At 37.3% G+C, this 13,483-nt stretch overlaps 1 protein-coding gene across 2 annotated transcripts in view; it reads left to right on the plus strand.

Annotated features, from left to right (window-relative positions):
• The first annotated feature begins 213 nt into the window (after positions 1–213).
• ASB5 (ankyrin repeat and SOCS box containing 5) overlaps positions 214–13,483 on the plus strand; it is a 41,285-nt gene continuing 28,015 nt past the window's right edge. The window contains exons 1-2 of one of the 2 annotated variants that reach the window (XM_050895572.1): positions 214–389; positions 12,620–12,912. In XM_050895572.1, coding sequence (XP_050751529.1) covers positions 12,717–12,912 — 196 coding nt within the window. In that variant the 5' untranslated portion in view covers positions 214–389; positions 12,620–12,716. Of the gene's footprint in view, positions 390–2,702; positions 2,749–12,619; positions 12,913–13,483 lie in introns of those variants that run through there. The other variant, XM_050895574.1, reaches the window with a different exon arrangement.

A 13,483-nucleotide genomic window follows, 5' to 3' on the forward strand; every position in this document is an offset into this window, starting at 1 on the left:
TGGGGCCGCGGAGGAAGCGGCGCGCGCGCGCGGCCGGCGGGGAGGGGCGTGGCCTCGCCGAAGAGCCCGCCCAGCAGGGGCGGGGGCACGCGCCTCCCGCACCGCGCCTGCGCCCGCGGCGGGGGCGGTTCACCGTCCGTTCCGCCGCTGGCCAGCCACCGTCAGCCGTTGGGCTGCGCTGAGGGGCCGCCTCGGGCGGCGGGGTGGCGGTGGGCCCCGTAGCTCGCAGCCCACCTGATTCCCGGCGGTTCCTCTGCCGCCCCCCGTGTCTGCTCCTACTGGCTAGCCGTTGGTTTTGCTTTTGAGACCCGCACCCTCTCGGGCACCTCTCAAACTTGGGAGTTTGGAGAAAGAAATGCGCTGTGCCCTTTGGCTGCCGCGTATCAAAGGTGACTGACTTTCCGTAAAAGGGCCTGTACGGTGTTTCTGCGTCGGTCTGGTTTATAGAAGAAAAGAACACCTGAAGATAAGACGTGCCCACTTGGTTGTGCCGTGTTTAGCTGTGGGTGGCTTATTTTCGTTTTGTGAGCAGGCGCCACGGCCTGCCTGCCTCCCGCGTGGCTGTGGGAAGGTCCCCGGTGCTCGCTCACAGCCGTGGCCCCTCAGAGCAGCGCGTGGTGGAGGCACGTCTGTGTCCCCTGGGAGCGGCCCCTGATGGAGGGCTGCTCGGAGTCCCTGCTTGGTACTCTCACCATTAATGCCAGCAGTATATATTCTTGTCCTAGTTTCTTCATAACTTCGGGGAAAAAATGGGTTGTTACGTGTTGGAGCATTTATTGTGAAGTAATTGTTTGCCACCTGCTATGTTTCTAAGGCATTCGTTTTTAGAGGGAAGTTGGTATTTGTAGCTCTGTTGGGTTTTTGCATTTATGTAATAAAATGTAAATAACATTTGAGGTGCAGGCTTTTTTTTTCACTTGATGTCTGTATCTTGCTTTCACTGGTATTGTGCCTTGCCATTCACTACCTTGTTTCCTATAGGGTGTTCCTATTCATTTCCACTTTGTTACATACATACTCAGTATGTAAATCATCTTGTCTAGAAGTGTTATTTAGTAGCTGGGCATGTCATTGGAATCCTTTTTCTTTACCAGATGGCTCAGTGATCCCACACCGTTTGCAGGATGAGGCAGTCTTTCACCTTACTCCTCCGAGCTGGTTGAAATTTCACTTCAAATTGGTGCTAGCAAAGCTTAGCTTATGTAGTGAGGTGGTTTCTAGGCGCCTACTTGGCACCCATTCCTGCTCCCTGGACCTGCAACATTATGAGTCTGAGAACTGGGGGGAGAGAGAGCCTGTACAATGTTTTTTTTTTTTCCATGTTTCACTATATTAAGTACACCAGGCCTGATTAACACCGATTTCTCGGGGCGGACAACAGGTGTCAGCAGTGGTTCACTTATATTTAAATTGCTCTTCCCAGCCCTAAGATTCCAATGCTGTAAATAGCGGGAGTAGGAACAGGAGCTCAGATACAGGGGTCTAAAAAGGTGGAAGGCCTCATGGTGACTGAAGGGATAGGGAGAAGAAGGTGTGTACTCTCGGGCCTTTCTGAAATACATATGTTCGGTAATGATCGTGCTGTTTCTTTTCCTCCCCTGTAACTGAGAGTCAGGTCTGTGATTCAGGGAAGAAAAATCTTTGCAGACAAACGTGGGGAATGGAAGAGGAAAAAGATCGTTTCCACCCTGCTTGAGTATCTGTAGCACATCTCTGTTTAGCACTATTATTAAATGTAGGATGTGAAGGTACCTATGGGGACATTCCTTGCAGTTGGGAACCTCTTTTCCAATATGCTGTTGGTTTCTGTGTGTCTGTGCATTTGCCATAATGAAATCAGTCGCAGGCCCAAAGTGGATAGGCGCTTTAGCAATGTTCTGATGATAAACTCTTTGCCGGTTTGCATTTGGTAATTCTCGATCTTCCTGATATTCCAGAAGAGTTCCAGAAACACAGAGTTTCTTGTGTAAAGGTTTTTGTTGGCTTGTTTTTATTTTATGTTTTTATTTGCTATTCAAAACATTAATTGTTGTGAGGTAAAGGTTTTTGATTTATGGTCTGGAATGTAGTGTTACTGAAACCTTGGATAACTGTTACGGAAAAGTGGGTACTTTTCACCAAAGTATTTGAAGACTTAGAAGCAACAAGGAAGCTTTTACTGTAGACTGAGGAACCTGAACATTTCAGAAGTTGTGAAATCTCTGCTATAATCAAAAAGCTAGTTCCAAATGTGAACGCTAGTCTTTTCTTGTATCTACAAACAAATGGCTTAATTGCCTTTGCTCTTGCTTTTAGTTCTTATAGTTGCTATTTAGAGTTTTTCATTAGCTATTAAACAACTCTACTGTTGGGGAAAACTTAAGTAACTAAGGCAGAACTTACAGGAGTAAAGTAGTGAAATTTCCAAAGCAGCAGTCAAGTACCTGAAGAAGACCAAAATCAAAAAGTTTAGCCAAATTCATGTTAACATGTTTTTAAGACAATGAATAAATATGGCTGTTGCTCATGTAGTTTTGGATTTATTTTGGTAGAACCGTTAAATAAATGTCACTTAGAAGCACAGTATGCAGGGGAAGACAGATGGTGTAGTTTATTCAAGGACTGATCTGTTACTGTCTCAGAACTAAGAAACCTTCTGTAGCTTTTTAATGACTGAAATCTTGCAAAATCAAAAGAGGAGAAAAATTCTGAAACAAGGCAGTTGTGAAGGAAGAAGGGAAGAGGATTATTCACAATAGCTCTTTGCTGGTAAGTTCCAAATTGTTCTGTGAAAAATATAAAATCTGTTCTTTTTGTAAAGAATAGTGGCATAATATTAATGTCAGAAGTCACTGTCAGCTAAATAAGTTGTGTTAGTCTGAATGGATCAAATACTATAATTATGAAAACAAATTTATGGAATCTTGGGGAGGCAGAAATGTTTGGGAGACCATTTCCAAGATGCAGTGGTGTAAGGTATTCAGTATGCCTGAGCAGTGTACTCAGGCCCAGACCAGCATGGCAGCACTCAGGCTGGTTCTTACTTGAAGAAATTTCATAATTTTTCATTACAAGCTAATTGAACAAAATGCAGAGATGGAACTGGGAGCAGGTCTGAAACGTAGAATTCTCCCTTCTTTTCCTGTCCTTCCCTGGAATTATCCGACTTTGGAATTGTGTTCTTATGCACTCTTTGATCTATTAATCGTGTTCTTTTTTTATAGTGTCGGCACTTCAACAGGATTGGTACCAGTCAGCAGCTGATGATTAGAGTAGTCTTCTGAGAGTAGCTTGCTTTCTTTGGTTATGTTTCTACTCTGATGTTCGAGTTAGTGAGTGATTCCTTTAATCATCTATAAACAAAATGGCAAGTGTTGACATTGACCATCAACAGAGATTGCTATGAGTTCTTTGTTTTTCCGCTGAAGTCAGATTGGTTCTAAGGTGGTACACATAGATAGGAACTTCGAGGGAGCTGACAGTTTGGGGTGTATGGTTCGTGAATTCCAGGTGAAGGGGAGGTGTTAACTTCAGCCCAGGTGGTAGCACCTTCAGCCTTCTTGGGGTTTAAGTTTCTAACTAATTTTACAGGTGAAAGTTTAGGTGCCTATGGCATCTTTGGCATCTAGCTAGTTAGATGAGGACTGTATAGGTAACTTTTTTTGGTCTAGGGCCATGTACATACTTCCTAAATTTTACCATAAATGTCTAAATCCTTTATTGCATTTTCTTTTATTAATTATTGAAATGTTAACTCTTTAAGAGACAGTAGCAACACACAGCGTCTTAGGCAGCTCTGGGTATGCAGATGAAGACGGGAAATTTTGTCTCTATTGCAACAGCCCCCTTTTGGTTAACACTTCTTTTTGGTGGGCCATTTTTACAACTGGTCTGGAAAGGCTGTGGCAGAGAGAAGTAGTCTTTCTGGACTGCGTTGAAGGGGTTTTGTTTCTAAACTTCTCACCTCCATTTTTTTGCTTTGGATCTACAAAGTATGGAGAATAAGAAGATAAGCAAACAGTAATTTTCACTTGCTTCGGCATTCTTATTGCAGGTCCTCCAGCAAGAAAATCTCAGGGAATTTTAAATTTCTGATTTCAGAAAGAACTTGATATTTTATAACACTGCCTCATTAAGTGGCATAAGAATGCTGCGTTGGAGATGGAACCAACTATTCTTGGCTCTAAAACCAACTCTATGTTTTGGAGCCCAACACAGTTCATTTTTTGGCTCCTGGCAGATTTGCTATTGCCCATTCCATGGCATACAAAGCCACGTTAGTTAAAGTTCTCATACATCACTGATTCAGCTGCAGCTTTCACACTTCATTGTGCTTTGCATTCTGTGGCAAGAAGCCTGTGTGCTACTGATCCACCTCACTCTGGTTTTACCTCATTCCGTAAGTCAGTTACAAGTTCTTCATCACAGAGTATTTTTATGTCTCTTGTAAAATCACCAAGCAGAGACTGTCATGCCTCAGCTTGAGGAAAAGAATGTTTTGCTAGCTCTGTCATGATGATATCACTTAACTGATACCAATTTTAGTGGATGGAAAAAACCTTTCTGATATGAACACTAGCCATGGGAGTCAGCGTATAGTGACATATGCTTGCAGAATAATCTTTTAACTCTCATCCCTACCAAGTCATGAAATTGACTTTGTAATTTCCTTTTATTAATACCATTCATAGGCACCAAAATATATTTTACACAGAAAGGAGACAAATGAAACCACTTTTACTTAGTCTAGAAGAAAACCTGGCAAAAGTTTGAGGAAAGGGGGTATAAAGTTAAAGGAAACAGATGATTTCTCTGTTTTTAGAAACAGTTTGTAATGAAGAAAAAAAAATCAGTTAAATGATTAAAGAAAAATTAAAAGACTATAATGTAGAATAAAATTAACAATTTTGAAAGGAATTCAAATTGGTGACAGAAAACATTCACAACTCAGAGATAATGTTTCGAGCAAACTTTTCTCTTTAGAATAGTTCACAATTGTCTCGTCTTGATGACATGATGTAAAGGTCTTACACATAAATAAATAAAAAATTACTATGGATCCAAAATCGTTTCATAAGTTCACGTAGTATTAATTCAAACAGCTGAAGAGGTCTGTCTAGGTTTCAAAGTGGCAGAGAGGTATTAGTTACAGGTGCAAATCTGGTCTTTTGAAAACTGTCAGTTGAAACAGAAAATTTCTGTCAAGTTCATTTCTCATGTACTAACTGTATATGTGATGAAAACCAAATCTGCACATCGTGGCTCTTCTGGTATTTGAATGTTACAGATTTAGTTAGTTACATGAATTTAGATTAATAGGGTGGTTGCACTGCCTACCAGAGAAATGAGAAATAGCAAAGTTAGTTCTGTCAAGCTAGTTCAAATATCAAAAGCATAGTAGCTGTAGTACCACATACTTAAGGAAGAGGGTGAGTTAGTTGCTGCAGAAGGAATCTGTGAAGTTCTATAGGCTTGTGGTTGGTGATGAAAACATTTGTTTGGACCCAAGAAAGGAACTATACAAAGGGAAAGAGATGCAAAATGAGGAGACTCTTCAATGTTTTACTGATAGAGGCACATCAGTACATTGAGCCATCAAAAATTACAGCTAAATATCCTTATTAAGAGGCAGCTTGTATGTGCATTTTGACATTACTCTCCCCTCATAATTTGCTACTACTTTTTAACAAGAGGTTACTATCTCTGTAGCAGAATGGGTGGTAGGGTGTGTGAGTGGTTTTTTTTTCAGTGTAAAGTCCAGCAGGTTAGTTTAAACTCATCAACAGTTTAAATTGCCAGATTTTGAACTGAAGTGGCTGAATACCAATATACATTCCTTCCTGTTGATTTCCAGGAAGGGAGAAAGAGGGGCAGGAACCTTTAGCTGAGGAATGGAATGGGCAGCTGGAGGTGGTAACTTTTTAAACTCCTGGGGGGTAAGATTTGCTAGAGTTTGTCTGTCAGCAGGCTGTGTGTGCCTGCTGTCTGACACGTTTCTGGTTTTAGTAATGTCTCCAAGCACACACATGACTTATTTTGGAATCTTCTTCTGTAATACGCGTAATAATTGGGTTGTGGTAGTTATCCAAAGAGGACTGCAACAAATACTGTAGCACAAACTTACTAGGTTTCTTAGCAGAACTCAGATTGAATTTACTTGTAAGCAGGTCGGTTATACCTGCTTCCCTTCTGTATAGAACTTTACTGTCAGTGATTAGATGGACTGGTTAAGCAGATCAAGCATGCTCCTGTGATAATGTTGCTGATCACAGGGATTGTTTGATATTAGATTTGTAGTTGGAGTGGAATCTATCACCATTGTGAGAAGCAGCTATCCAGTGGTTGTATAACAAAGTGATACAGCTTTAAAATTTCTGTGTATTCTTTCAAAGAACTGAGAAAGTTAGAAAACTGGAATTTCATAATTGCTTAAATATCTGAGTTACTTTTTTTGTTTTAAAATACATGCGATATAGAGAATGTCTGTTATGTCTAGAGATACTGATTGATATTTAAATCCTTGACCAGTAATTTCGTTCTCTGGAAATCCAGATATGCAAGTCTGTATGTTAGAACTATTTTCTAAGATAGGAGTAGTATTTTCAACAGACAGGAAAGACAAAACACCTGAATAAAACCAGTTTAAATTCAGCAAAAGTTAGCGGTTGAATAAGCAAACTTTCCATGATGTTACAAATGAAAGGTTGCCTCATCCATGTACCAGAAGAACTTGATTTGTATAGAACCTAAACTGTATCAGAGCACTGATTTTAATACAGTGCAGGGGAAAAAAAAAAGTACTATCGTATCCACCCAAAGGCATGAATTTGGACTTTCTGGAGCAGTTTGAGAACTGACGGAAATAATGTGCTACACCAAAATACATAGAGAAACTATATATGTAACAAAACTTGTATAAGATAAATTTTTGTGCGTTAAAGCTTTTTAAATGAACTGGTGTGTTTCGTAGTCTTATGAGAGAAAAGGAATGGTGTCTAAATACATAGCTGTTCGGTAGAATGAATGTCAAAAGTCAGAGCATGACTACTAAGAGGAGGAGGGTGACATGTTTTACAACACTTACTCTGATTTTCCCTGTTACGACATTTAAGATGTCATTGCATTGCATTTTGAAAGAGACTTTTGGTTAAGGTCTTTAGTTGGGTGATGAGGAGACTAGCATGAATTATGAGAACTGCAGAAATCTGAATGAAACATGACTTCAGATATAAGTTATAACTTCACTCTGCATTGTTTGTGTAGATTCTGGATAGACATGGCATTAATTTTCTTCAGGAAGAAAAGCTGTAAAAAGGAGATGTAGGCCTTTCATTTGTTTGTTTTACAGTGTTGTGTTTGCTTCAATTGGCAACACAACTCTGAAGTTTTTGTGCTGAGAATATGGCTTTGTCATGTGGTCGGGTAAGTCCGTACAATTTTTAAGGATAGCAACAGGGTTGCAAAAGCAGTTCAGGTCTGAACCGAGCTTGGTCTTTTCTGGACCAAAGTTTGTGTTCTCTCACTTTTCTTCTTTTCATTCCTCCAAAACAGTAGCACAAAGTCTGTACTTTGGCTGCCGCTTCTCTTCATATTTTACAAAGAAAGAGTAGTGTCTGGGTTGTGCTAATGGGCTTGAGTTCCTGTTTGGAAAAGGACTCAGCAGCTGTTTGATGTCTTCCAGTCACTCCAATTTCTGAATTTCGTGTAGCTATCAGATAAATACGATTTGTTTGTTTTTCTATGCCTAAGCATAGATGCATAATATCCTTAACTTATGAAGGGTATTATTGAAAAGAACGTTTAATATTTTTTGAATTTTGTTTTATGGTGTGTCTGTCTTTTTGTCTTACCTTCAATGTTAACTTAAGGCAATATTTTGCATAACAACATATATGAGCAAATGTGTTTTAAAATAGTTGCTCTCTGTCTAGGTTTATTCAGTTCAAATACTTTGAATAGGAAATAATAGAAAAAATTGCTTAACGTACATCAAGGAGGAAATGACATAAACTACATTCAATAACTTCAGATGAGTCAGATAAAATTTTAAGTATTGAGGACTAGCATCCCATACACCTATTAAAATACAAGTCAGCAGGTCACTAAGCAGGTCATTTTTCATGCTGAATTAGACATTGCCTTTTTAGTAGCTCAGGCTTCTCAGCATTTTTGAGTCCTTCATCAAGCATTGTATACTTACATCAGAAACTTGATACTAGAACTAGTAGCTTCTTACTGATTTTATTTAAAACTCTTTCTGTTTCGAGGTCATTGTTTTAGAAGTTTCTCCTGGTGGGTTGTCTATAATGTGTAAAATAATGTATTCTTCAAAGCACCTAAGAGTTCCCGTTCCTCTGCCTGGCATCCTATTTCATTAAATTATCTTCTGTTACATTTGTTATTAGCCAGAAGTTTCAAAACCAGGATGACTGTCTTAACTTCTTGTGTATTTTTAGCCACATCTCTTATATGTGGAGAAAGACATGCAGGTGAAGTGTCATACAAATAATTCGTTATACTGTGTTGCATATCTCGTCTTTAAAAAAACATTCTCACTTTCAGACGTTTAGATGCATCTCCAAAATACTGAAGAAAACTATTAAGACTAACTGTAACAGAATTTATGCCGTGTGTATAATTACTCTTCTATAGCCTATATTAATCTAATCTAAATATATTACTTTAAAAGATTTAATTAGAAGTAAGTATATTTTCCAGAACTAAAGACACAGTATATGCTATAAAGAAATTGTATTTCTAAGGGTTTTAAAGTCTTTGATATTAAAAAATGCCTTTAAAGACTAAATATTCTATCAGTTGTGTTATTTGTCTTGTGTGTCTTGCCTTACTGAAAATTAAGCACACCAGTCTTCTAAAGCGTTGGGGAAAAATTGCCAGAATAAAATAAAGAGTTTATTAATGTGGTTATGTAATTAATCATAGAAGATAGAGCATACTTTTTTCTAAAAGTTACTCACTTAGGTTGTGGGTAAATTGCAGTAGATTTCACCATCAGTTTGAATTAGCATAAACAGGTGCCACTGCTGAATGCTTTGTTTCTGCACTTGGGCACTACACAGTAAGGCATTAAAGGGTAGGCTACTTAGTCTGAGCACTGGAGTTTGAAATTAACCACTTTTATAGTCATTATAAATGGCAATATTGCTATCTTGAATATACTGGTTATGTTCTTTAGAAATGCTAACGGACCAAGCTACATTAAAAGGGAATTGAAGACCATAAATTCCAGCATTTGATGTTTTTTAAATGGTTTTAAAATTAAAATAGTTAATTGCCAGAAATGGGGAAAGCATACCAGAGAAATGATTACATTGTTCTTGTTTTATTTGCTGGGAATATGCTAGTATGTCAAGCTAGGGGGATCCTTGCCTGTCACAGTATTACTATGTTTTTAAAACAAAACAAAAATCCTAATATTGTTTATCTGCAGTGTAGCTTGGTGCCATTTTCCTGTGTGCTATGATAAAACCTTAAATGTTAGAAAAATTTTACATGCTATCCCTTTTGTAGCCATTAAGCGAATGAACATTCAATATTTCATTTTATTTAGGTTTGTTATCCAAATTTTGTACTAAAAGAAGAATTATTAGATACCTAATTAGTTTCAGTATTGTATTATTTTTTACAGTCTTTCATGGCATCACATTGACTGTCAGATCCTTTATTTATTTACTTATGCTTCTACTTTCTGATTTCCGTTACAACATCTGTAGCTTTCTGTTCCTGGTTCTCCCAGTCTGCATGGGCTTGCTCTCAGCTATTTTGTGTTCAACGCTCAGTATTCACATTGTTGATTCTTCCAAAATGCCGTGTGAGCGTTACCGTCTGAGCAGTTTTCACGACTGGGTGCCTGGTAGCATGGGTTTGCCAACAAGCTGTAATGGCAATTTCTGCAGAGCTTTAGTAGCCTTGGATTAAGATAAACTTGGTTGTTCTGTGCAGTTGGGAGAGTTTCCAGTTAAGCTGGCACATATGAGTTATAGAGCTTTAAAAAAGAAGAAATATTATTAGGAGAGTAATTTTGCCAGCTTCTTATGAGCGTGTGTGAACTGAAATTCTCAAAACTCTTGATTTCTTTCATTTTTATGTAGATTATAGCTGAGGAGGGAAATTTTTGAGAGGACAGAAGACGAGCTTTGATACAGGAATAATCCTCCTACTCAATTTTCACGTTGTTTCTAAAAGCAGAAGTTTTATAGATCAATGAGGATTTTTGAAAGGTCACTTATAAAATGTTACATGCATCCACAGCCTTATTTTTGAGAAGGTTTTTGTTATTTTTGTTGACCCTTTACAGAAAAATTCAACCTGAAGAAGACAACCTAACAACTAAGAAATTTATTTTCAGTAATTTATCTACTGCACTTATAAGAAGCAAGAAACAGTATTGTAAGGGGAAGATTAACTCTGAGTACTGCTGTTAACTCCAGCTGTTATAGTAATTGCTATTTGGATTTTTGCCTCTACAAAGAAAGACTATTTTGTTAATTAACAAAACATGGGAGAAGTCCAGATGAGAAGGCACATTTACTAGATGACATAATGTGGATTCAGGGAAAAAAGGGGTCAGGTAAAATACTATAAAGAAGAAAAGGGTTTTCCACAAGATAATTATGATTCTTCCTTATTCTGCGTGGTAAATTTGCAAAACAGGTACTTAAGATGGCTGGGGAATTCTGTGGACTGATTGAGTTAAGCTTAATACTACTAGTAGAAATACAGAAGAAGTAAGAAATTCCAACACTGGATGTGTTACTAAGGAAAATATAATTTCTGTTAATGATTGAAACGGAAATTGGCAGTGGTGGCTCAGAACATAATGCCTATTTATCCTTATGGAAAACATGACACCTCAATTCAGTGTCAGATAACAATGTGCCAAATATAAAAGGGATTTTCATCTGGCATTTTAAGTACTCACTCCTGCTTCTAACTATGGTATGAGGCGAGCAGTTCCTATTCTGGCTGGATGAGAAAATGTCTATAAATGAAATTTAGGAGAAAATGCATATATTTTTTCACAGACTAAGATAGTTTACAGTGTAAACTGCCTTTTAATTGCCTTTTCTAGTTACTGTTTTGACTTCTATGTGGATTAAATTTTTTTCAAAGAAAAAGACTGAATGTCTGTTTCTCTCAAGATAAGTACAATTCAGTTCCTGTCTGTTAAAAATCTTGATATTTATTTCCAAGCACATTTCCTTTTATCATTGTCTTTTCTTCATTTATATAGGTTTATTTGAATGTAGTTTCCAGAAAACATTATAGTTTCTTAGTCTAATAAATTACTCCTGGAGCCAGATGATAAGAGGTTCTTTATTTTGCCACTCTCCTTTCAGAAACATGATTTTGTATCATATCCTTAATGTCTGCTATGCTGTTCATTGAAGTCAGGGGTATCTGTGGATGCAGTGACATTTGGATCATACCCTCTGTTCCTGATGGACAGTTGCCAACATTCTAAAATGGTTTTTTTCTGACCACCAAACAAGAGAATCCAGGGTAGAATAGAAAGAGTGTTTCAGTTTAAGATTACTATGGGTAGAGTACTTCAAACTACAATTCAAGACGCTATTTCTTTTATTTAAAAGGAAATATAAAAGTTTAGAACAAGACCCTTTCCTATGCTGCCATGATTCTTTATTTTAGGGTTATAGCTTACTTAGGAATCTAGTTCTGTCCTGTAGCTGCTCAGTTTGTATCATGTTGTGACACCATTATTTACTCAGCAATTACTCACACTAATGGAACAACTTGTGCGTAACTGCTGATGACTGTGAGTAATAACTTTACGGTATATAAGCAAATTCATTCTTAAAAAATCTGAGGAATTTAGATTCCCCTCTCTAAAACTGGCCAAGAAATAAAGCCTGTCATAGGTTTAAAATAATACGATGCAGCACAATGAAATGTGTATCATAAGCATTAGAAATTTTCCATGTTTTATATTTACCATTGCATTTATTTAATTTTAATTACATTTTAATTAATTTAATTTTAGATGCGCCAAGATTTTATTTATAAAAATATCTAGGAGTTTGGTTCTTATAATCTGCTCTGAATACTGTTTTTTGTATAATGCTATAAGCCATGTATACTAGATATTTTCATTCAGCCTGAACAAAATAATAAGAGACTGTCAAAGCCGGTATATATTAAATCTCTGTTTCTTTATTAATGTGTATTTCAAGTATTTACTGATGTGGTTCTAGTTTTGTAAGAAAAAAATATTAGTCTAACATAAAATGAAGTAGCACAAAAGAGTAATTGTACTTAAGAAGCAGGAGAACTTATTTTAGCAAAAACTGATTACCTGAGTTACCTAGTTTAGTATCTGAAATTGTAGTTCTTAATAATAATACTTTTGACAGTGTATTTTTAAACATGTATTAATAGGGTAAATAAATGAATTAGAAATGCAGAATTTGGAATGAAACAGACCTTTTAAGTGGAACAATTACAATCCAGGGTCTTGGAACCTGTGTCTGTTATATTCCATCCCACTTGAATATCACCAGGCTAGCAGGAGCGGTAGTGAACTCAATACTATGTACAGTATAAATAATCGTCATATTTTGAGCAGCAAGCATCATGACCAGCTGATATTTTCTTTCCTCAGGACCAGTTGTTCCCAAGAGTGCCTGGCTGAAGCCATATGATCTTATCAACACATTTGAGAGCCCTACCCAAACACTGAGAGAGATTTTGCTGCAGCAATGACTGTCATAGAAGAAAGTCGCCCTTTTGCCCAGCAGCTATCCAATGTCTACTTTACTATACTTTCACTTTTTTGTTTTAAACTTTTTGTGAAGATCAGCCTCGCTATACTTAGTCATTTCTACATTGTGAAAGGAAACCGTAAGGAAGCAGCAAGGATAGCTGCTGAATTTTACGGAGTTCCTCAAGGACAAGGTATATTTGTACTTAATATCTTACCACTACTGTTCGGGGTTTTTGTTGTTACTGGGTTTTTTCCCGGGTAATTACTTATCCGCTAGCCTCATTTATATTCAGTTTGTCAAATGATATGTGTGAGTAGTTTTTTTTTCTGTAGTTCTTGCTGTGTTTTTTTAACAAAAATTATCTGGAGGAGTGTTGTTAGATTATTTAAGCTGCTTTTTTTTTTTTTTTTAGGTTAATATTAAGTTCAGAATAAAACTGAAGTATCACAGCCAGTGTTCTGTTAGGAGAGAGGCCTATACTTAAGATGACTGTATTTAAGATTGCCGAATACTTCCCAATCTAAGACTATTTTCCCAATTGCTTCTGAGGTTCCCCAGCTTACCCATGTGTGGTTGAAATTTTCCACACTTGGCATGTGATTATTTTGCAACACTTTAGTGAAACTAGTCCGGTATTTCTGAGAATTATTTCTTGATTAAGTTAAAATTTTCTTATAATAATTTATTTGAGAAGGTACAGTCCTTCTGCACTTTGAATAAGTTAGTGTCTTGGCACGTATCAGGAAGCTTACTTACTGTTT

The sequence above is a fragment of the Gymnogyps californianus genome, chromosome 4 (assembly GCF_018139145.2).
Source record: "Gymnogyps californianus isolate 813 chromosome 4, ASM1813914v2, whole genome shotgun sequence".
Classification (NCBI taxonomy): domain Eukaryota; kingdom Metazoa; phylum Chordata; class Aves; order Accipitriformes; family Cathartidae; genus Gymnogyps; species Gymnogyps californianus.